General features: G+C 65.3%; 1 protein-coding gene across 1 annotated transcript in view; it reads left to right on the top strand.

Annotated features, from left to right (window-relative positions):
• Window positions 1-7,117: 7,117 nt before the first annotated feature.
• The window catches only part of LOC135192824 (deleted in malignant brain tumors 1 protein-like), a 501,013-nt gene continuing 483,750 nt past the window's right edge, over window positions 7,118-24,380 (top strand). The window contains 2 exon segments of the mRNA XM_064176200.1: window positions 7,118-7,211; window positions 7,999-8,335. Coding sequence (XP_064032270.1) covers window positions 7,118-7,211; window positions 7,999-8,335 — 431 coding nt within the window.

Here is a 24,380-nt window from a genome sequence, read left to right as displayed (position 1 = left end):
GACCCCTCCCAGGGACCTCTGAAGTGCCCCCGGTGGAGACCTCCTCCTGTCCCCAGCGCCCCCTGGTGGCCTCCTCCTGTCCCCTGGTGGCCTCCTCCTGTCCCCAGCATCCCCTGGAGGCCTCCTCCTGTCCCTACCTGTCCCCAGCAGCACCCAAGCACCCCTTGGTGGAGACCTCCTCCTGTCCTCAGCGCCCCCTGGTGGCCTCCTCCTGTGCCAGCAGTGCAAACACAACCCCCCCCCAGCGCCCTCAGCCTGCAGGGCACAGCAGTAGCAGAGGAGGCCACCAGGGACCAAGCTTTGCCTGTGCCCAGCTCCCTCTGCCAGCCTCTGTGCCACCTGCAGGGCACTGCTGACAGAATGCCAACAGCACTGAACAGTCTCTGCCTCCCAGTGTGGCCCCAGTGACTCCCAGTATGGCCTCAGCCTCTCCAGTCCCCCCCCAGTATGTCTCAGTGCCCAAATGTGGCAGGGTGGCAAAATCCCTTGGGGTGGGCACTGGGCACTGGCACCGGCACTGGTGCTGGACTGGGGTGGGCACAAGGCACTGCTCAGTGTCTGAGGGCACCTGGGTGGGCATGGCACAGGCCACTGGAAATGAGGCACTGCACTGGGGACAGGGCAGGTAGGCACTGGGCTGGGCACAGGGATGCACATTGGGCTGGGCAGTGTCTGGGGGCACTGGGGGGGGCACTGGGCTGGGCACTGGGGCATCCGTGCCAGGGCAGCAGGAGGCTGTGTGCCCACTCGTGGCTGCCCCAGGGGTGCCCCTCTCTGGGCTGAGCCTTTCCATCTTCAGAGGCGACTCCAGAAGTGCCCCTCCTGTGCCCCCGGCCCCAAGGCAGGGCAGGACCCCCCAGCAGGATGCCCCCAACAAGCTCCCCCCAGCAGGATCCCTCCAGCAGCCCCCCCCCAAGTAGGAACCCCCCCAGCAACCCCCCCCCAGCAGGCCCCCCCCAGCAGGGCCCCCCCAGCAACCTCCCCAGCAACCTCCCCAGCGTGAACTCCCTCAGCAGGGCCCTCCCAGTAGGACCCCTCCCATCTGAGTCCCCCCAGCAGGGCCCCCCCCCAGTAGCCCCCCCAGCAGGATGCCCCTGAAGGACCCCCCCAGCAGGAACCCCCCAGTGGGAAACCCCCAGTGGGAACCCCCCCAGCAGCCCCCCCTAGCAGAGTCCCCCCAGCAAAACACCCTCAGCAGAGGCCCCCCAGCAGGATGTCCCTGAAGGACCCCCCCAGCAGGGCCCCCCCAGCAGAGTCCCCCCAGAAGGCCCCCCCCAGCAGAACCCCCCCAGCAGAACCCCCCCAGCAGCCCCCCCCAGCAGGGCCCCCCCAGCAAGGCCCCCCCTAGCAGAGTCCTCCCAGCAGGGCCCCCCCAGCAAGGCCCCCCCCAGCAGAGTCCTCCCAGCAGGATGCCCCTGAAGGACCCCCCCCCCCAGCAGGGCCCCCCCAGCAGGGCCCCCCCAGCCGGGCCGCGGGGCCTGAGTCAGAGCTGGGCCAGCAGCCACGAACCGACCTCAGCTCCCAGCCCAGCCCTGCCCTGCCCTGCCCCCACCATGGGCCTGCTGCTGCTGCTGGGTGAGCCCCGGGGCCTGGCACTGGCACTGGCACTGAGCTGGCACTGAGCACTGCACTGAGCACTGCATTGGGCACTGCATGGGCACTGCATGGGCACTGCTGGGTGGTGGCATGGGGTTGGTGCCAGTGTGGGGTGGGTGAGTACAGCACTGGGCACTGCACTGAGCACTGCACTAGGCAAGGGGCACTGCATGGGCACTGCACAGGCACTGCATGAGGGCAGCGTGGGAGTGGTGCCAGCATGGGGTGGGTACAGCACTGGGCACTGTGCTGGCACTGAGCACTGCACTGAGCACTGCACTGGGCAAGGGGCACTGCTTGGGCACCGAGTACTGCATGGGGGCAGTGTGGGGGTGGCACCAGTATGGTTTGGGTACTGGGCTGGGAGGGGTGGGTGGGTGCAGCACCAGGCACTGTGCTGGCACTGAGCACTGCACTGAGCACTGTGCTGGGCAAGGAGCACTGCATGGACACTGCACAGGCACTACGTGGGCACTGTGTGGGGGGCAGCGTGGGGTGGGTCCTAGGAGGGGTGGATGGGTGCAGGACTGGGCACTGAGCAGGCTGAGCACTTCACTGGGCAAGGGGCACTGCATGAGCACTGCATGGGGGCAGAGTGGGTGGCACTAGGGTGGGTACTGGGTGGGGTGGATGCATGCAGCACTGAGCAGTGCACTGGCACTGAGCACTGCACTGGGCAAGGGGCACTGCATGGGCACTGCATGGGGGCAGCGTGTGGGTGGCACCAGTATGGTTTGGGTACTGGGAGCAGTGGTTTGGTCCAGCACTGGGCACTGCACTGGCACTGAGCACTGCACAGGGGCACTAAGCTGGGCAAGGGGCATTGCATGGGCACTGCATGGGCACTGCTTGGGCACTGCATGGGGGCATTGTGGGGGTGGCACCTGTATGGTTTGGGTACTGGGAGGGGTGGGTGCCTGCAGGACTGGGCATTGTGCTGGCACTGAGCAGTGCACTGAGCACTGCAGGGGGCACTGGGCATAGGACTGCCACTGCATAGTCACTGCATGGGCACTGCATGGGGGCAGCATGTGGGTTGCACCAGTATGGGGTGGGTACTGGGAGGGAGGAGTGGGTGCAGCACTGGGCATTGTGCTGGCACTGAGCACTGCACTGGGCACTGTGCTGGGCAAGGGACACTGCATGGGCACTGCACTGGACATTGGGCACTGCATGGGGGCAATGTGTGGGTGGTACCAGTGTGGTGTGGGTACTGGGAATGGAGGTTGAGTGCAGCACTGGGCACTGGCAGTGGGCACTGGGGGCTGAGCTGGCAGATGGGCACTACTGAGGAGGCTGAGAAGCACTGGACATGGCACTGGGCACTCTGGGCTGTGCTGGGCACTGGGCACTGGGAGACAAACAGGGTAGGGTGGGCAGTGGGCAAGGTGCCAAGTGGTGGGCATGAGAGCTACTGGGGCCGGGAGACTGGGAGGGGCACTGGTTACTGGGCACTGGCCATGGGGCACCAGGCACTGGGAAAGGCACTGGGCATGGGGCACTGGGCACTGGGAAGGGCACCAGTGCTCATTGCTGGGCACTGGATGCTGAGCTTTGGCACAGGTGATGGGCACTGGGCAGAGGGAACTGGGCAGGGCACTGGTACTGGGCCCTGGCTACTGGGCAGTGGAAGGGCAGTGGGCACTGGGCACTGTCTGGGGGGTACTGAGAGGGGAACTGGGCATGGGATCTGGGAACTGGGCACTGGGCTGGGCACTGGGCCTGGACACTGGTGACAGGGCATTGGGAAGGGCACTGGGCACTGGATATGGGGCACTGGGCACAATGAGCTGGGGAGGGCACTGGAAAGGGCCCTGGGCATTGGGCACATGGCACTCGGGCACTGGGATGAGCCCTGGTTGATGGTCGTAGGGCACTGGGCATAGGGCACTGGGATGGGCACTGGGCCTTTGTTACTGGTAATGAGGCACAGGGAGTGGGGCACTGGGCACTGCTTGCTGCTAATGAGGCACTGGGCACTGGTTGCTGGGCACAGGGCACTGGGCATAGGGCACTGGGTTCAGGGCACTGGGCACAGGCTGCTGGGCACTGGTTGCTGGTCGCAGGGCACTGAGTACTGGTTGCTGGGCACTGGGGAGGCTACTGGGCACTGGTTACTGGGCACAGGGCACTGGGCATTTGGGCATTAGGGAGGGCACTGGGCACTGGCTGATGGGCACAGGGCAGTGGGCACTGGTTACTGGGCACAGAGCACTGGGCACTGGGCATTTGGGCATTAGGGAGGGCCCTGGGCACTGGCTGGTGGGCACAGGGCAGTGGGCACTGGCTGGTGGGCACAGGGCACTGGGTGCTGGTTACTGGGTGCAGGGCACTGGGCTCTGGTGCCCCTGCAGATGCCCAGCTGGGGCTGGGTGCCCACAGCTCATCCTCTGCTCCTCCCCAGTTTGGCTGCTGAGAGCTCCCAGCACAGGTACTGGGGGGGGGGGGGAGGGGAGGGAGGAGTGGGGCTGGGGGGGGCCTGGCCCAGTGCGTCCCAGTGAGGGGCAGCCCCCAGGGGGTCCCAGCAATGCCCAGGGGGTGCAGGAGACCCCAATGGGTGCAGGATTCCCAACAGATCCCAGTGGCTCCCAGCAGGTCCCAGTGGGTGCAGGAGACCCCAATGGGTACAGGATTCCCAGCAGATCCCAGTGGCTCCCAGCATATCCCAATGGGTGCAGATCCCAGTAGGTCCCAATAGGTCCCAGCGGGTGCAGGAGATCCCAGTAGGTACCAATAGGTCCCAATGGGTGCAGAAGGTCCCAATGGGTACAGGATTCCCAGCAGATCCCAGTGGATGCAGGAGATCCCAGTAGGTCCCAGTAGGTCCCAGTGGGTGCAGGAGATCCCAATGGGTACAGGATTCCCAGCAGATCCCAGCGGGTGCAGGAGATCCCAGTAGGTCTCAATAGGTCCCAATGGGTGCAGAAGATCCCAGTGGGTGCAGGATTCCCAGCAGGTCCCAGTGGATTCAGGGGTCCAGAGGAGCTCCCAATGGGTCCCAGTTGGTCCCAGTGGGTTCAAGGCTCCCAGTATGTCCCAGTGGTTCCCAGTTGGTCCCAGTGTCTCCCAGCAAGTCTCAGTAGATCCCAGCAGGTCCCAGTGATTCCCAGCAGGTCCCAACAGGTCCCAGTAAGGTTCAGGGCTCCCAGTGGGTCCCAGTGGATCCCAGCAGGTCCTAGTGGGTCCGAGCAGGTCTCAGTTGGGTTCAGGTCTCCCAGCAGGTCCCAGTGGGTTCAAGGCTCCCAGTGGCTCCCAACAGGTCCCACTGAGGTTGAGGGCTCCCAGTGGCTCCCAGTTGGTGCCAACTGGTGCCAGCGGGTTCAGGGCTCCCATTTGATCCCAGCAGGTCCCAGTGGATCCCAACAGGCCCCACTTAGGTTCAGGGCTCCCAGTGGCTGCCAGCAGGTCCCAGTGGGTTCAGGGCTCCCAGTTGATCCCAGCAGGTCCCAGATGGATCCCAACAGGTCCCACTTGGGTTCAGGGCTCCCAGTTGGTCCCAGCAGGTGCCAGTAGCTCCCAGTGGGTGCCAGTGGGTGCCAGCAGGTGCCAGTGGGTTCAGGGCTCCCAGCAGGTGCCAGTGGGTCCCAGTGGGTGCCAGTTGGTCCCAGCAGGTGCCAGTGGGTTCAGGGCTCCTAGTGGGTGCCAGTGGGTGCCAGCAGGTGCCAGTGGGTTCAGGGCTCCCAGCAGGTGCCAGTGGGTCCCAGTGGGTGCCAGTTGGTGCCAGCAGGTGCCAGTGGGTTCAGGGCTCCTAGTGGGTGCCAGTGGGTGCCAGCAGGTGCCAGTGGGTTCAGGGCTCCCAGCAGGTGCCAGTGGGTCCCAGTGGGTGCCAGTTGGTGCCAGCAGGTGCCAGTGGGTTCGGGGCTCCCCGCAGCTGCAGTGGGGGTGCCAGGCTCCCCCGGGCGTGGCGCCTGAGCGCGGTGTGCCCGCAGAGCCCTTCCCGGTGCGGCTGGCAGGGGGCCCCGGGCGCTGCGCCGGGCGGGTGGAGCTGTGGCACGCAGGGCACTGGGGCAGTGTCTGCGACGATGAGTGGGAGCTGCGCGATGCCACCGTGCTCTGCAGGCAGCTGGGCTGTGGGCACGCCCTGGCAGCGCCCGGGGGCGCCTGGTTCGGGGAGGGCACGGGGCCCATCTGGCTGAATGGGCTGCGCTGCCGCGGCCCCGAGCACAGCCTGGCACAGTGCCCGCACCGTGGCTGGCGCCCACACGTCTGCGCCCACGAGGAGGATGCCAGCGCCGTCTGCTCAGGTGGGCACCAGCAGGGGCACCGAGGGCATCTCAGCTGACCCCCTCAGCACGCAGGGGCGCTGGGCACAGGGCACTTGGGCACTGGGGGGGGCGCTGGGCACTGGCTGCTGGGCATAGAGCACTGGGCTGGGCAGTAGGGAGGGCCCTGGGCACTGGCTGCTGGTCATAGAGCACTGGGCTGGGCACTCGTTACTGGGCACAGGGCACTGGTTACTGGGCACAGGGCACTTGAGCACTGGGGAGGGCACTGGGCACTGGCTGCTGGTCATAGAGCACTGGGCTGGGCACTCGTTACTGGGCACAGGGCACTGGTTACTGGGCACAGGGCACTTGAGCACTGGGGAGGGCACTGGGCACTGACTGCTGGTCATAGAGCACTGGGCTGGGCACTGGTTACTGGGCACAGGGAAGGGCACTGGGCACTGGTTACTGGGCAAAGGGAACTGGGCACTGTTTGCTGGTCATAGAGCACTGGGCTGGGCACTGGTTACTGGGCACAGGGCACTGGGCACTTGGGCACAGGGCACTTGGGCACTGGGGAGAGCACTGGGCACTGGGCACTGGTTACAGGGCAAAGAGCACTGGGCTGGGCACTGCTTATTGGACACTGCTTACTGGGCACAGGGCACTTGGGCACTGGGGAGGGCACTGGGCACTGGTTATGGGGCAAAGGGAACTGGGCACTGTTTGCTGATTATAGAGCACTGGCTGCTGGGCACTGGGCACAGGGCACTGGACACTGGTTGTTGGGCACAGGGCACTAGGAAGGGAACTGGTTACTGATCACAGGGCACTGGGCACTAGTTGCTGCTCACTGGGAAGGGCACTGGGCACAGGGCACTGGTAGCTGACCTCCTTGGCACACAGGGCACCGCTTCAAGCCCTTTGGCACCACTGAGTCCCCCTGGACCTCCAGCATGGCACCACCTGTGGGCACCACACTGCAGGGTACAGCCTGCACAGGTAGGGTGGGCACAGGGCATGGCAGGGTGGTGATGGGCACAGGGAGGCAAGGGAACAGGGTGGTGATGGGCACAGGGGGTGCACGGCTAAGGAGTGACCAGGCATGGTGGGCACATGGCATGGGGGACATGGGCATCAGGGTGGTGATGGGCACACAGTGGGCACAAGGTGGCCAGGCAGGGTATTGACAAGCACAGTGGGCACAGAGAGCTGGTCACGGAGACCTGGATGGGCTGAGAGCTGGGCACAGAGAGCTGGGCACAGAGAGCTGGGCACAAAGAGCAAGCTGGGCACAGAGAGCCGGGCACAAAGAGATGGGCACAGAGGCCCCAGTGAGCTCCACCAGGGCCCAGTGCAGAGTGCTGCAGCTGGGCACAGAGAGCAAAGGGCAGGAGCTGAGGCCGGGAGGTGCCTGCTGCAGAGCAGCCCTGGCAGAGGCTCCTGGCACTGCTGCTGGGTGCCAGCCGTGGGCAGCAGTGTGCCCTGGGGGCAGTGGGGCCTGGGGGGCATCGAGCGCAGAGTGCCCAGCAGCTGCAGGGAGGTTCTGCTCTGCCCTGCTGAGAGATCCTCTGTGAGCTGTGAGCTGTGAGCTGTGCTGCTGGGATCTGTGCTGCTGGGATCTGTGCTGCTGGGATCTGTGCTGCTGGGATCTGTGATCTGTGCTGCTGGGATCTGTGCTGCTGGGATCTGTGCTGCTGGGATCTGTGATCTGTGCTGCTGGGATCTCTGCTGCTGTGATCTGTGCTGCTGGGATCTGTGATCTGTGATCTGTGCTGCTGGGATCTCTGCTGCTGTGATCTGTGCTGCTGGGATCTGTGATCTGTGATCTGTGCTGCTGGGAGCTGTGCTGCTGGGATCTGTGCTGCTGGGATCTGTGATCTGTGCTGCTGGGATCTGTGCTGCTGGGATCTGTGATCTGTGCTGCTGGGATCTGTGCTGCTGGGATCTGTGATCTGTGCTGCTGGGATCTGTGCTGCTGGGATCTGTGCTGCTGGGATCTGTGATCTGTGCTGCTGGGATCTGTGCTGCTGGGATCTGGGATCTGTGCTGCTGGGATCTGTGATCTGTGCTGCTGGGATCTGTGCTGCTGGGATCTGTGATCTGTGCTGCTGGGATCTGTGATCTGTGCTGCTGGGATCTGGGATTTGTGCTGCTGGGATCTGTGACCCTGTGCCCATCCTCTGCCCCCCCACAGGCTCTGTGCCAGCCGCCGCCAGCCTGCGCCTGGTGGGCACCGGGGGGCGCTGCGCAGGGCGCCTGGAGCTGGCGGTGGGGGGGCAGTGGGGCACAGTCTGCGACGACCTCTGGGGGCTGCCGGACGCGGAGGTGGTCTGCAGGCAGCTGCGCTGCGGCCCCGCCCTGGCCGCCCCCCCGGGGGCCTTCTTCGGCGAGGGCAGAGGCCGCATCTGGCTGGACGATGTCCGCTGCCAGGGCAACGAATCCTCCCTGCTGCAGTGCCCTGCGGCGCCGCTGGGCACCGCCAACTGCCAGCACCGCGAGGACGCCGCCGTGGTCTGCGCAGGTACCCGCGGGCGGGGATGGAGCATGGCCAGGGGAGGGGCTGGGCACTGCTGAGGGCACGGCTCGGGCGCTGGGGGCAGCTTTGGGCCCCTGGCACCGGGGAGGGCACCGAAGGGGCAGCAGGAGCAGGAGGGCAAAGGCAGCGGGGGAGGGGCTGGGGAGATGCAGCTGGCAGGGGCGGGGCACAGAGCCCCCAGCTGTTGGGCTCCTCCCCCCCAGCTGTTGGGCTCCTCCCCCCAGCTGTTGGGCTCCTCCCCCCCAGATGTGCTGACAGCGCTGGAGCTCCACCCTGCAGCGTCCCCTGCCCACCAGGCGCTGCCCACCCAGGTGCCACCCTCCGCAGGGCCCCTTGTGCCCAGCTCCGTCTGGAGCGGAGCCAGCAGCAGCAGCAGCAGCAGCTGGGCACCAGGTGAGGGCAGCAGCAGCTGGGCACCAGGTGAGGGCAGCAGGAGCTGGGCAGGAGGCTCCACCCCGGGGGACTGCTGGGACCCTGTCCCCGTGTCCCTCTGACCTGTCCCCATGTCCCTCTGACCTGTCCCCATGTCCCCCTGACCTGTCCCTGTGTCCCTCTGACCTGTCCCCATGTCCCTCTGACCTGTCCCCGTGTCCCTCTCTCTGTCCCCCATCCCCCTGACCTGTCCCCGTGTCCCTCTGTCTGTCCCCATGTCCCAGTACCTCTGTCCCTAACGTGTCACTGGCCCTGTCCCCTGTCCCATGTCCCCTGTCCCTGTCCCCAAGGCCTGTGCCCACCTCTGGCCCTCGCTGTGCCCTCAGAGCTGGGCTGAGCTCTCTCCTCCTTGCTGCAGGACTGAGGGCCCCTGTGCCCCCCGTGGGCAGCTCAGCAGCAGGCAGCAGCACCCAGGGCCCACCTGGTGCCACCCAGGGCCCAGCTGATGCCACCCAGAGCCCAACTGATGCCACCCAGGGCCCAGCTGGCACCACTCAGGGCTCAGCCGGTGCCACCCAGGCCAGTGCTGGCCAAGATCCCATCCAGGTGCTCAGGAGCAGCAGGCTGAAGGCAGAGCAGGACCCAGCTGGCAGTGCCCAGAGCACCAAGCCCAAGGCAGGTCGGGACCCAGCTGGTGCCAACAGGTCCAAGGCTGGAGTGGATCCACTGGGAGCCAACAGGTCCAAGGCAAGATGGGATCCAGCTGGCACCAGTAGGTCCAAACCAGGACAGGATCCAGTGGGAGCCAACAGGTCCAAGGCTGGAGGGGATCCACCTGGCACCAAGTGGTCCAAAGCAAGATGGGATCCAGTGGCAGCCAACAGGTCCAAACCAGGATGGGATCCAGTGGGAACAAACAGATCCAAGGCTGGATGGAATCCAGTGGGAGCCAACAGGTCCAAACCAGGACGGGATCCAGTGGGAACAAACAGATCCAAGGATGGATGGAATCCAGTGGGAGCCAACAGGTCCAAACCAGGACAGGATCCAGTGGGAGCCAAGAAGTCTAAGGCTGGATGGGATCCAGTGGGAGCCAAGAAGTCTAAGGCTGGATGGGATCCAGTGGGAGCCAAGAAGTCTAAGGCTGGATGGGATCCAGTGGGAGCCAACAGGTCCAAACCAGGACGGGATCCTGTAGGAGCCAACAGGTCCAAGCCAGGACAGGATCCAGTGGGACCCAAGAAGTCTAAGGCTGGATGGGATCCAGCTCGCACCAACAGGTCCAAACCAGGACAAGATCCAGTGGGAGCAAACAGATCCAAGGCTGGAGGGGATCCAGTGGCAGCCAACAGGTCCAAAGCAAGATGGGATCCAGTTGGCACCAACAGGTCCAAGGCTGGATGGGATCCAGTTGGCACCAACAGGTCCAAGGCTGGATGGGATCCCGTGGGAACCAACAGGTCCAAAGCAAGATGGGATCCAGTTGGCACCAACAGATCCAAGGCTGGATGGGATCCAACTGGCACAAACAGGTCCAAAGCAAGATGGGATCCAGTTGGCACTGACAGATCCAAGGCTGGATGGGATCCAGTTGGCACCAACAGATCCAAGGCTGGATGGGATCCAGTTGGCACCAACAGATCCAAGGCTGGATGGGATCCAGCTGGCACGAACAGGTCCAAACCAGGATGGGATCCAGTGGGAACCACCCACATCAGCCAGCCCGAAGCAGGGCAGGATCCCTCCAGCAGCAGAGGGATCCCTTGGGCCAAGGCTGAGCAGGTCCTGGCTGGTGCCACTCAGGCCACCAAGAGGCCACCAGGACAGGGTTTGGTTGGGATCATGCAGAGTGCAAAGGCCAAGGCAGGGCAGAGTCAAGCTGGTGCCACCCAACGGTGCCCAGGACTTGTGGCAGTGCCCATCCAGGTGACCCCAGAGCCAGCAGGGCAGGACCCCATCAGTGCCACCCAAGCCACAGTGGGGCAGGGCCCAGTTGGTAGCACCCCAGGAAGCAGGCCCAGAGCAAGGCAGGACTTGGTGCCCACCATGGAGCTCACTGCCAGTGGGACCAGGGGCAGGGAGCAGAGCCTGGCAGAGGCAGGTCCTGAGGGCACCCTGAGGAGCAGAGCTGCAGCAGGGCTGGCTGTGGGTGGCACCCACTGGGCAGCTCCTTCAGCAGGCTTGGGTCTGGCTGATGGCCTGAGGGGCACACAGCCTGCAGGGCAGGCAGGTCCTGGAAGGGGCAGGGGCAGGACACCTCCTGCACAGGAACCAGGACCTGGAGGCAGCACCAGGAGCTCACAGCCTGCAGCAGAAGCAGCTCCAGAAGGCTCCATCAGGAGCTCACAGCCTGCAGCAGAAGCAGCTCCAGAAGGCTCCATCAGGAGCTCACAGCCTGCAGCAGAAGCAGCTCCAGAAGGCTCCACCAGGAGCTCACAGCCTGCAGCAGAAGCAGCTCCAGAAGGCTCCATCAGGAGCATCAATTTCACTCCAGAGTCTGCCATATGGAGCACACATCCTGGAGCCAAATCAGGTCCAGAAGCTACCATGAGGAACAAAGAGCATGGATTGGGTAAGGGAATGGAGGAGGATGGAGGAGGGTGGAGGAGGATGGAGGAGGACAGAGGTGGATGGAGGAGGATGGAGCTGAATGGAGGTGGATGAAGGAGGGTGAAGGAGGACAGAGGAGGGTGGAGGAGGAGAGAGGAGGGTGGAGGAGGATGGAGGAGGAGGGAGGAGGGTGAAGGAGGATGGAAGTGGATGGAGGAGGATGGAGCTGGATAGAGGAGGGTAAAGCTGGATGGAGGAGGATGAAGGATGGAGGAGGGTGGAGGAGGGTGGAGGATGGAGGATGGAGGAGGTTGAAGGATTGTGGAGGATGAAGGATGGAGGAGGATGGAGGAGGATGAAGGATGGAGGAGGATGAAGGATGGAGGAGGATGGAGGATGGAGGAGGATGGAGGATGGAAGAGGATGAAGGATGGAGGAGGTTGAAGGATGGAGGAGGATGGAGGAGGATGGAGGAGGATGAAGGATGGAGGAGGATGGAGGAGGATGGAGGAGGATGGAGGAGGATGAAGGATGGAGGAGGATGAAGGATGGAGGAGGATGGAGGAGGATGGAGGAGGATGAAGGATGGAGGAGGATGAAGGATGGAGGAGGATGAAGGATGGAGGAGGATGGAGGAGGGTGGAGGATGGAGGATGGAGGAGGATGGAGGATGAAGGAGGATGAAAGATGGAGGAGGATGGAGGAGGATGAAGGATGGAGGAGGATGCAGGATGGAGGAGGATGGAGGATGGAGGAGGATGAAGGATGGAGGAGGTTGAAGGATGGAGGAGGATAAAGGATGGAGGAGGATGGAGGAGGATGGAGGAGGATGAAGGATGGAGGAGGATGAAGGATGGAGGAGGATGGAGGAGGATGGAGGAGGATGGAGGAGGGTGGAGGATGGAGGATGAAGGAGGATGAAGGATGGAGGAGGATGAAGGATGGAGGAGGATGGAGGATGGAGGAGGATGGAGGACGGTGAAGGATGGAGGAGGGTGGAGGAGGATGAAGGATGGAGGAGGATGGAGGAGGATGGAGGAGGATGAAGGATGGAGGAGGATGCAGGATGGAGGAGGATGGAGGATGGAGGAGGATGAAGGATGGAGGAGGTTGAAGGATGGAGGAGGATGCAGGATGGAGGAGGATGGAGGAGGATGAAGGATGGTGGAGGATGAAGGATGGAGGAGGATGGAGGAGGATGGAGGATGGAGGATGGAGGAAGATGGAGGATGAAGGAGGATGCAGGATGGAGGAGGATGGAGGAGGACGGAGGATGAAGGATGGAGGAGGGTGGAGGAGGGTGCAGGATGATGAAGGATGGAGGAGGATGAAGGATGGAGGAGGGTGGAGGAGGATGAAGGATGGAGGAGGGTGGAGGAGGATGAAGGATGGAGGAGGATGAAGGATGGAGGAGGATGGAGGAGGGTGAAGGATGGAGGAGGATGGAGGAGGATGAAGGATGGAGGAGGATGAAGGATGGAGGAGGATAGAGGAGGACGAAGGATGGAGGAGGATGAAGGATGGAGGAGGATGAAGGATGGAGGAGGGTGCAGGAGGATGAAGGATGGAGCAGTGTGGAGGTGTTTGGTGCCCCCTGCTGGTCGCTGCCCTCTGCTGGCTCTCGGCCAGGTCCCTCCCGCAGCCCCCGGAGGCTCCAGGGGCAGCCGCTCGGAGCCTTCAGCCTCTTCCTCCTCTTCCCCGCAGGTGCGGGGCTGGCCCCAGGCCCTACTGCCCCTTCTGCTGCCCACTCCTCAGCCTGGCCCCCCCCGACCCCGCCCACGCTGCCCCCAGCCCCCCCTGCCCTTCCTGCCCAGTCCCCACCAGAGCCTCCCAGCACCCAGAGCCCCTCGGGACCTCCTCAGCCCTCCCAGGACACCCCCACCCTGCCCCCGGCACCCCCCCAGAGCCCCCTGGGCACCATCACCAACAGCCCCCCCGGGCACCTCCTGCCCCCTCCAGAGACCCTCAGCACCCCCCAGGCCCCCCCAGCACCCCCAACCCCCACCCTGGAGACCCTCAGCACCCAGGACCCCCCCCCTCGAGTCCCTCAGCACCCCCCAGGCCCCCCCAGACCCCACTCTTGAGACCCTCAGCACCTCTCAGCCCCCCCCAGCCCCCCCAAGCCCCCCCATGGTGACCCTCAGCCCCCAGTCCCCCCCAGTACCCTTCCAGCACCCTACAGAGGACCTCAGCACTCAGCCCCTCCCCGACTCCCCCCCCAGCACCCAACCCCCCCTTGAGGGCACCCCCAGCCCCCAGCCCCACCCAGAGCCCACCCCCAGCACCCAGCCCCATCCTGAGCCCCGCCCCCAGCCCCCCCCTGAGCCCCTCCCCATCACCCAGACCCCCCCAGAGGCCCACCCCAGTACCGAGACCCTCCTTGAGCGCACCCCCAGCACCCAGACCCCCCCGGAGTCCAGCATCAGCACCCAGCCCCGCCCTGAGCCCACCCCCAGCACCCAGACCCCCCCAGAGTCCAGCCCCCAGCCCCCCCCGGAGACCACCCCCAGCTCCCAGATCCCCCCAGAGTCCAGCCCCCAGCCCCCCCCGGAGACCGCCCCCAGCCCCCAGCCCCCTCCAGAGCCCACCTCCAGCACCCAGGCCCCCCTAGAGGCCCACCCCAGTATCCAGCCCCCCTCGGAGTCCACCCCCAGCCCCCAGCCCCCCCCAGCGCCCACCCCCAGCACCCAGACCCCCCCAGAGTCCAGCCCCCAGCCCCCCCCGGAGACCACCCCCAGCTCCCAGCCCCCTCCAGAGCCCACCCCCAGCCCCCAGCCCCCTGCTGACCCCCCCCCTCATTGCCCACCCCCCCCCAGCCCCCCTGACCCCCCCACTGCAGCCCCCCAACACTCAGCCCCCCCCAGGACCCCCCCAGCTCCCCCTGGACTCCTCCAGCCCTGCTGCTGCCCCCCCCCCGGGACCCCTCCAGCCCCCCTGTGCAGGTAAGTTTGGGGGGGGCACAGTGGCAGAGCTCTTCCCCCCCCCAGATCCTTCAGTGACCCCCCCGGGAGCACAGGGACTGGGGCGGGTTGGGGTCCCCTCTGCACCCCAAACTGGGGAGGGTCTTTGGGGGGGGTGAAGGTTCTGTCTGGAGGGGGGGAGGTACTGCTGGGGGGGGGAGGGGTTAGGGTCCCTTTGTACCCCAAATTGGAGGGGGGGATTTGGGGGGGAAGGTACTGTTGGGGGGGGGAAGGGACTGCTGGGGGGGGAGGGGTTAGGGTCCCTTTGTACCCCAAATTGGAGGGGGGGTCCCTAGGGGGGGTGGTACTGGTGGGGGGGGGAAGGTGTTGTTGGGGGGGGTTGGGGTTCCCTCTGCACCCCAAATTGGGGAGGGGTCTTTGGGGGGGGTGAAGGTACTGCCTGGGGGGGGAGGTACTGTCGCGGGGGGGGAGGGTTTAGGGTCCCTTTTGTACCCCAAATTGGGGGGGTGGTCTCTCGGGGGGGGTAGGTATTGGGGGGGGTTTGGGGGGTCCCTCTGGCGGCTGCGGGGGTTCACTCTGGGGGGTCTCTGTCTGTGCCCCCAGGCCCTGCGCCCCCCCCGGCGCAGCTGGCGGCGCTGCTGCAGGAGCTGGGGGGGCTGCGGGGGGAGCTGAGAGCTCTCACCTGGACCCTGCAGCAGCTTTTGGGGGGAGGGAGGGGGTCGAGGGGGACCCCCCCCCGCGCGCAGCTCCCGGCCGTGATGACGTCATGGTCACAGGACCCCCCCCAGACCCCCTCTTAATTGCGGGGGAGTGTTGGGGGGGGAGGCTACTGTGACCCCCCCAAATGTACGCAATAAAATGGGGTTGGGACCCCCCCGAAACGTGAGGTGGGGGGGGGGGTTGGGACCCCCCCTTGGGCACGAATCTGGGGGGGGGAGGGGTGAATGGGGGAGGGCAGCTTGGGAAGGGGGGGGGGGAGGCTGTGGGGAGTCCCCGGGGGGGTGCTGGGGGTGTTGGGGGGGGGAAACAGAGGTGGGGGGGAGCGGGGGAGGGTTGGGGTGGGCTGGGGGGGGGCAGGTGTTGGGGGTCGGTGAGGACTGGGGGGGCTGCAGGGGGTCAGTTGGGGGGGTCTGGGGTCAGATTCAGGGGGGGTCTGGGGGGGTTTGGGGGGGTTGGGAATGAGTGGGGGGCTGGGGGGATAGGGTTGGGGTCGGTCAGGTTTGGGGGGGTCAGTTGGGGGGGTTTGGGGGTCAGATTCTGGGGGGGCTGTTGGGAGGGTTGGGGGGGTGAGGGGGGTTGGGGATGAGTTGGGGGGGCAGGGGGGGCTGGGAGGGGTTCAGCTGGGGGAGTTTGGGGGTCAGATTGTGAGGGGGCTGTTGGTGGGGTCTGGGGGGGCTGGGGATGAGTTGGGGGGGCTGGGGGGGTCTGGGGGGGAGGGTTGGGGGTCAGTGAGGTTTGGGGGGGCTGGGGGGAGGTTTGGGGGTCAGTGAGGTTTGGGGGGGCTGGGGGGGAGGTTTGGGGGTCAGTGAGGTTTGGGGGGGGGTGTGGGGGCTGGGGGGGGAGGTTTGGGGGTCAGTGAGGTTTGGGGGGGGGTGGGGGCTTGGGGGGGAGGTTTGGGGGTCAGTGAGGTTTGGGGGGGCTGTGGGGAGGGGTCTCGGGGGGTCAGTGTGGGTCTGGGGGGGGCAGGGGGAGGCTTTGGGGGGGTCCATGGGATCGTGACCAGGCCTGGGGCGCTGGAGGTGCTCTGCTGCCCCCTGCTGGCACAGGGCTGGGGGCACCCAGTGCCATGTGGTGCCAATGGCTGTGGGCATCCAGCTGCAAAGGGGCACCCAGGCCCATGTGCAGACCCAGGCTCACATGGTGTGCCCACAGGTGTGGGTACCCCCCCTCAAGTGGGCACCCAGACCCATGTGATGCCCGTGGATGTGGGCACCCAACCCCATGTGGGCACTCAGCCCTGTGTCATGCCCATGGATGTGGGCACTCAGCCTCAGGTGAGCACTCAACTCCATGTGGGCACCCAGCCTCATGTGGTGCCCATAGATGTGGGCACCCAGCTTCATGTGGGCACCCAGCCTCATGTGGTGCCCATAGATGTGGGCACCCAGCCTCATGTGGTGCCAATGGATGTGGGCACCCAGACCCATGTGGTGCCCATAGATGTGGGCACCCAGCTTCAAAGGGGCACCCAGCCCCCCGTGGGCACCCAGTCTCACGTGGTGTGCCCACAGGCCTGGCTACCCAGACCTGTGCCATGCCAATGGATGTGGGCACCCAGCCCCACAGGCACCACAAGCTGCCTGTGCCCACCCCTGGCCATGCCCTGGGGCAGCAATGGGGTGGGCACAGCTGTGCCAGCTGCGGGACAGAGCTGAGCCTGCCCTGCTCCCAGAGCTGCCCCCTGGTGCCCCCTGGTGCCCCCTGGTGCCCCCCGGTGCCCTCCCAGCCCTGTTACGAAACCTCTCTGGGTGCTAATCCTGCGGCAGCTGTCCCGGGGCTGGCACCTCCCGGGCCGGGGGGGCACAGACCTGCCCCCAGCTCTGCCCCCTGGCACGGGGCAGGAGCCAGGCTGGGCTGAGGGCCAGGTGGGGGTGGGGGAGAGTGGCACTGGGGGGGGCAGGGGGGCACGAAGTGGAGTGACAGGGGCTGGGGGTGGCAGAGGGTGCCAGCAGGGCAGGATGTGGGGCAATAGGTGCCAAGGGGTGCAGGGTGTGGGGCAGTAGGTGCCAGGGGTCAGGGTGTGGGGCAGTGGATGCCAAGAGGGGCAGGGCGTGGGGCAGTAGGTGCCAGAAGCAGCAAGGTGTGGGGCAGAGGATGCCAGGGGCACCAAAGGGACAGGAGGGCACCAAGGTGGGCACATCTGCCCCCTGCAATGGCAGAAGGGGGGCAGGCTGTAGGGCAGTAGGTGCCAAGGGGCGCAGGGTGTGGGGCAGTAGGTGGCAGTGATGGGCAGGAGTGGGGCAATAGGTTCCAGGAGCAGCAGGGAGTGGGGCAGAGGATGCCAGGGGCACCAAAGGGGCAGGAGGGCACCAAGGGGGCAGGAAGGCACCAAGGGGGCACATCCACCCCCTGCCATGCCATTGGGGGGGGGGGGGCAGGCTTTGGGGCAGCGCCATGGGGGGGTCTGTTTGTGTCTGTGCCCTCCAGCTCTGGGCACCGTGCCAGGGCCAGGCTGGTGCCACCTGGCCCCTGCTGCCCGCCGGCTATTTCGGTGCCCCCGCAGCTGTCCCCTCCGCCCCCGCAGCCCTGGCACCGACGCTGCCCTCCCACGCTCCTGGGGCTGCAGCCAGCAAATGCCAACTTCCCCCCCCCCCTCCCCCCCGCCAGGCGTGGGGGGCACAGGGACAGGGACAGGGACATTGTCCGGATGCCACCCAGGCCAGGGAGGTGCCAGGGGGGACGATGGACAGAGCCTGCCCGCGGGCACCAGAGGGGCAGGGGCTGGGCACAGGTCCCCTCTGCCCCCCCAGGTTGCTGCCCCATGGCAGGGGGGAGGGCATCACCTGCTAGGAGAAGGCTTTGCCACCTGGAGGGGAGGGGGGGGGAGGTGGCAGGAGGTGCCCACCCCACTGCGGGCAGCCTGCCAGGAGGGTGGCACTAATGGGCTGCGAAGTTCCAGAGGGGTCAGGGTCAGCAGATGGGGACAGGGAGCAGGGAGGGGGGGGCAGGGGACAGCAGGGAGGGGTAAGGGGGCAGGGGAGATGGGGGGGGCGGGGGGGAGAGGGGGGAGGGGAGATGGGGAGGGGCGGGGGGGAGAGGGGGGAGGGGAGATGGGGAGGGGCAGTGCAGATCCCCTTGGCCCTCAAGGCGGCGGCTCCAGGGAGGGGTCTGGACTCGAGGGGACATTAATGAGCTGTGGTGATGCTAATGAGCTGTGGGGACAGTAATGAGCTGTGCTGTGACACTGATGAGCTGTGCTGTGACACTAATGAGCTGTGCTGTGACACTAATGAGCTGTGCTGTGACACTAATGAGCTGTGGGGACAGTAATTAGCTGTGGGGACAGTAATGAGCTGTGCTGTGACACTAATGAGCTGTGGGGACAGTAATGTTGATGTTAATTAGCTGTGTTATGACACTAATGAGCTGTGCCACATCCTGACTGGGCTGTGCCAGGGCATGGAGGGGACAGAGGGACAGAGGGACAGAGAGAGATGGAGGTGTGGGGGACAGGCAGACAGGCAAGGAGCAGCAGGGCTTGGTCTGCTCTAGAGGCAGCCCTGAGAGGCAGGACAGACAGACAGACAGGCAGGGTGCAGTGCTGCATGGGGCAGAGTAGGGACAGGGACAGACAGACAGACAGGCAGGGTGCAGTGCTGCATGGGGCAGAGGATGGACAGGGACAGACAGACAGACAGGCAGGGTGCAGTGCTGCATGGGGCAGAGGATGGACAGGGACAGACAGACAGACAGGCAGGGTGCAGTGCTGCATGGGGCAGAGTAGGGACAGGGACAGACAGACAGGGTGCAGTGCTGCATGGGGCAGAGTAGGGACAGGGACAGACAGACAGACAGGCAGGGTGCAGTGCTGCGTGGGGCAGAGTAGGGACAGGGACAGACAGACAGACAGGGTGCAGTGCTGCATGGGGCAGAGTAGAGACAGGGACAGACAGACAGACAGGGTGCAGTGCTGCATGGGGCAGAGGATGGACAGGGACAGACAGACAGACAGGCAGGGTGCAGTGCTGCATGGGGCAGAGTAGGGACAGGGACAGACAGACAGACAGGGTGCAGTGCTGCATGGGGCAGAGGATGGACAGGGACAGACAGACAGGCAGGGGGTGTGGCCCAGGGGTTCGATAGGACAGGATGGGAAAACCCAGAGCAGGAGAGAGGAATGGAGGGGGGAGGACTGCATGGGGGGGAGGGGAGGGGAGATGGATGGAAGTGGAAGGAGGTGGATGGAGGAGGGTGGAGGATGGAGGAGGATGGAGGAGGGTGGAGGAGGATGGAGGAGGGTGGAGGAGGGTGGAGGAGGATGGAGGAGGGTGGAGGAGGATGGAGGAGGGTGGAGGAGGGTGGAGGAGGATGGAGGAGGGTGGAGGAGGAAGGGAAGAGGATGGAGGTGGATGGAGGTGGATGGAGGATAGATGGAGGAGGATGGAGGATGGATGGAGGTCCATGCCCTCTGCCTGGCAAGCAGAAGCCTGCACCAGGGCTCCAGAACTGCTCTCTGCCTGTGCAGCAGCAGCCCGGGCTGGGGAGGAGCTGCAGCGAGCAGCCCTAGGAGGGGCAGGAGGGCAGCTGTGCGCGGCAGAGCCTGCAGCAAGGGCAGCTGCGGGGCCAGCCCAGCACACACTGCCTCTGCCACCCTGCTTACTGCGGAAATGTGCCGGGAGAAAGCTTTGTGTATGGGAGCTGCAGGCAAAGCCTATTTCTGCTGTCAATATATTGTGTTTGACATGGGGTTAGTAAAAAAATATTAGCCTGCAGAAGAGGAGGCTCAGGGGAGACCTCATTGCTGTCTACAACTACCTGAGGGGTGGTTGTGGCCAGGAGGAGGTTGCTCTCTTCTCTCAGGTGGCCAGCACCAGAACAAGAGGACACAGCCTCAGACTGCACCAGGGGAGATTTAGGCTGGAGGTGAGGAGAAAGTTCTTCCCTGAGAGAGTCATTGGACACTGGAATGGGCTGCCCGGGGAGGTGGTGGAGTCGCCGTCCCTGGAGCTGTTCAAGGCAGGACTGGACGTGGCACTTGGTGCCATGGTCTGGCCTTGTGCTCTGTGGTAAAGGGTTGGAGTTGATGATCTGTGAGGTCTCTTCCAACCCTGATAATACTGTGATACTGTGGATGGAGGATGGAGGTGGATGGAGGAGGATGGAGGAGGATGAAGGATGGAGGTGGATGGAGATAGATGGAGGTGGATGGAGGATGGAGGAGGATGGAGGAGAATGGATGGAGGATGGAGGTGGATGGTGGTGGGTGCAGGATGGAGGAGGATGGTGGTGGATGAAGGATGGAGGATGGAGGAGGATAGAGGATGGAGGAGGGTGGAGCTGCTGGATCCAGCTGCAGTGTGCAGCAGAGCTCGCAGGGACAGACAGACAGACATAGTGTGCTGTGCCCAGTGCCATGGCCTGTCCCATCCCCAGCTGCATCCTGTCCGTCTGTCCTCAAAGCAATGCCCTGCCTGGCCCTCTGTGTCCACCTGCACCTCGTCTGTCTGTTCTTCCATCTCCAGCTGCATCCTGTCCGTCTGTCCTTCCATGTCCACCTGCACCTTGTCTGTCTGTCTTTCCATCCCCAGCTACATTCTGTCTGTCCTTCCATCCCCGCCTCTACCTTGTCTATCTGTCCCTCTGTGCCCACCTCCACCTCTTCTCTCTGTCCCCCCATCCCCAGCAGCATGCTGTCTGTCTGTCCCTCCGTGCCCACCTCCGTCTGTCCCCTCAAGCAATGTCCTGACCGCCCCTGCGTGTCCCCCCCCCGTCCGTCCGTCTGTCCCCCCGTCCGCAGCCGCATCCCGTCCGTCCGTCTGTCCGCGCCGCTGCCAGGCTGAGCCTATCTTTGGCGGCGGAGATTAGCAGGGCCCGGGCAGGAAACTCTGAGTCACGGCGGCCGGGGCCGGGGGCTGGGGGCCGGGGGGGGGCTCCGAGCGCCGCCCGCGGAGAGCCCTGCCCCAGCGGGCAGCCGCGGGGGGACACAGGTGAGGCCACCGCAGCCGACCCCCGGCGCCACTCGGGACCGAGCCTCCGCCGCGGGCTGGCTCGCAGGGACCCAGGCACAGCCCCGCGGCGGTGCGGGGCGGGAGGGGGCAGGGGGCAGGGGGCGCAGAGCGCCGCGGGCAGCGCTGGGCACCTGCGGCTGCGGCTGCGGCGGAGACTCAGCGGGGCCGGGCGGGGACAGGGGGCCGGGACCTGCTGCGGAGCTGGGGATGGGCAGCGCTGAGCCCACGAGGGGGGAGATGTGGGGTGGGAGAGGGAGTCCTGAGCCCACGAGGGGGGAGATGTGGGGTGGGAGAGGGAGTCCTGAGCCCACGAGGGGGGAGATGTGGGGTGGGAGAGGGAGTCCTGAGCCCACGAGGGGGGAGATGTGGGGTGGGAGAGGGAGTCCTGAGCCCACGAGGGGGGAGATGTGGGGTGGGAGAGGGAGTCCTGAGCCCACGAGGGGGGAGATGTGGGGTGGGAGAGGGAGTCCTGAGCCCACGAGGGGGGAGATGTGGGGTGGGAGAGGGAGTCCTGAGCCCACCAGTGGGGAGATGTGGGGTGGAAGAGGGAGTCCTGAACCCACCAGTGGGGAGATGTGGGGTGGGAGAGGGAGTCCTGAGCCCACCAGTGGGGGGCTGTGGGGTGCAATGAGCTGCTCCTGTCCCTCCCCTGGGAAGTTTGGCTGGACTGGACTAGAATGGGTTAGGTTGGGTTGGACTGGACTGGGCTGAACTGGGCTGGACTGTGCTAGCTCAGGCTTGGCTGGGCTAGAGTGGGTTAGGCTACACTGGACCAGACTGGGCTGAACTGGGCTGGCCTGGGCTGGACTGTGCTAGTTCAGACTTGGCTGGACTGGGCTAGAGTGGGTTAGGCTGCACTGGACTGGACTGGGCTGAACTGGGCTGGACTGGGCTGGACTGGGCTGGACTGGGCTAGTTTAGGCTTGATTGGACTGGGCTAGAAGAGGTTGGGCTGGGCTGAACTGGGCTAGATCAGAGAAGACTGATCCAGGCTTGTCTGGGCTCTGTTAGACTGGGGAAGGTTGAACTGTAGTGGTCTTGGGTGGGTTGGACCGGTCTGAACTGGTTTTGAGTGGGTTGAACTGGGCTGCACTGAGCTGGACTGGGATGCTTCAGGATGGCTTGGGCTGGGCTGGACTGGACTGGTTTTGAGTGGGTTGAACTGGGCTGCACTGGGCTGGACAGGGATGCTTCAGGCTGTGTTAGTCTGGGTTGGACTATACTGGTTTTGGGTGGGTTGGACTGGTCTGAACTGGGCTGGACTCCTGCTGGAGGGCATCTGCAGGCAGGTGGGAGAGCAGGAGGTGCCCAGGAGCAGCCGGCAGGGACTCAGCAGGGGCAGTCCTGCTGGGCTCAGCTGGGAGCAGCCTCTGCTGCCAGCACCGAGGGCCAGAGGCAGGCAGAGAGTGGCTGGAGCCTGCCTGGACCTCAGCAGGGCCTTTGGCGCCATCATGGCTGGGACAGAGTCACTGTGTGCTGGGTCAGGAACTGGCTGGAGGGCAGAGCCCAGAGAGTGGTGCTGAATGGTGCCACACCCAGCTGGCAGCTGGCACCAGAGCTGTGCCCCAGGGGCAGTGCTGGGCACAGGCCTGGTCAATATTTTTGTTGATGCTCTGCAGCAGGGCACTGAGTCCAGCAGCAGGGAGCTTGCAGCTGGCACCAAGCTAGGAGCAGTGTGGAGCTGCTGGGGGGCAGCAGAGCCCTGCAGAGGGCCCTGGCCAGGCTGCATGGGTGGGCAGAGGCCAAGGGCAGGAGACTGAACCAGGCCAAGGGCAGGGTCTGCACTTTGGCCACAGCAACCCCAAGCAGCTCCAGGCTGGGGCCAGAGTGGCTGAGAGCAGGCAGACAGAGAGGGCCCTGGGGGTGCTGGCAGAGAGCAGCTGCAGAGCAGGCAGCAGTGCCCAGGTGGGCAGCAGAGCCAAGGGCAGCCTGGGCTGGCTCAGGAGCAGTGTGGGCAGCAGGAGCAGGGAGGTTCTTGTGCCCCTGTGCTCAGCACTGCTCAGGCCACCCCTGCAGTGCTGTGCCCAGTTCTGGGCTCCTCAGTCCCAGAGAGATGCTGAGGTGCTGGCAGGTGCCCAGAGCAGGGCAGCAAGGCTGGGGAGGGGCCTGGGGCACAGCCCTGTGAGGAGAGGCTGAGGGAGCTGGGGGGGTGCAGCCTGGCCCAGAGCAGGCTGAGGGCAGAGCTGATTGCTGCCTGCAGCTGCCTGCAGGGAGGCTGTGTCCAGCTGGGCTTGGGCTCTGCTGCCAGGCAGGCAGGGCCAGAAGCAGGGGACACAGCCTGGAGCTGTGCCAGGGCAGGCTGAGGCTGGATGTTAGGAGGAAGTTGTTGGCAGAGAGAGTGATTGGCATTGGAATGGGCTGCCCAGGGGGGTGGTGGAGTGGCTGTGCCTGGAGGTGTTGCAGCCAAGCCTGGCTGGGGCACTTAGTGCCATGGTCTGGTTGGGCAGGGCTGGGGCAGAGGTTGGGCTGGGGGAGCTTGGAGCTCTCTGCCAGCCTGCTTGGCACTGTGATTCTATGATCTGCCTTGGCATTTCAGTGGGCAGGCTGAGGCAGTGTGGGGTGGCAGAGCAGGCAGTGAGGTGGGTTAGGAACTGGCTGCAAGAGAGACATCAGAGGCTGGTGGTGAATGGTGCCAGGCCCAGCTGGAGAGCTGTGGGCAGTGGAGTCCCCCAGGGACCAGAGCTGGGCCCAGTCCTGTTCAGCATCTCCATCAGTGCCACTGCTGAGGGCACAGACAGGCAGAGGTTGCTCATCTGGATTGCTGCTGGCACCAAGCTGGGAGGCTTGGCTGAGACAGCTGCAGGCTGTGCTGGCATCCAGAGAGCCCTGGGCAGGCAGAGCTGGGCACAGAGAGCTGGGCAGACCTGGGCACAGAGACCTGGGCACAGAGCTGGGCACAGAGACCTGGGCAGGCTGAGAGATGGGCACAGAGACCTGGGCAGAGCTGGGCAGAGACCTGGGCAGGCAGACCTGGGCACAGAGAGCTAGGCACAGAGCTGAGCACAGAGCTGGGCACAGAGACCTGAGCAGGCTGAGGGCTGGGCACAGAGCTGGGCACAGAGACCTGGGCAGGGTGAGAGCTGGGCACAGAGCTGGGCAGAGACCTGGGCACAGAGCTGGGCACAGAGGCCTGGGCAGAGCTGGGCACAGAACTGGGCACAGAGGAACCAGGTGAAGCTCACCAAGGCCAAGTGCAGAGTCCTGCCCCTGGGCAGAGACAAACTGCAGCAGCCCAGGCTGGGAGGTGCCTGCTGGAGAGCAGCCCCAAGGAGAGGGCCCTGGGGGTGCTGGGGGCTAACAGCTCCCCCTGGCACAGCAGTGTGCCCTGGGGGCCAAGAGGCCAAAGGGAGCCTGGGGCGGACTGGCAGAGTATGCCCAGCAGGGAGGTTCTCTGCTCTGCCCTGCTGAGAGCTCCTCTGCAGCACTGGGTTCAGTTTGGGGCTCCCCAGGTGCAGAGGGACAGGAACTGCTGGGGGGGGTCCAGGGGAGGGCTGTGAGGATGATGAGGGACTGCAGGGCAGGGCTGATG

Source organism: Pogoniulus pusillus, chromosome 44, assembly GCF_015220805.1.
Source record: "Pogoniulus pusillus isolate bPogPus1 chromosome 44, bPogPus1.pri, whole genome shotgun sequence".
Lineage (NCBI taxonomy): Eukaryota > Metazoa > Chordata > Aves > Piciformes > Lybiidae > Pogoniulus > Pogoniulus pusillus.
This window is presented reverse-complemented; position numbering and strand designations above follow the sequence as displayed.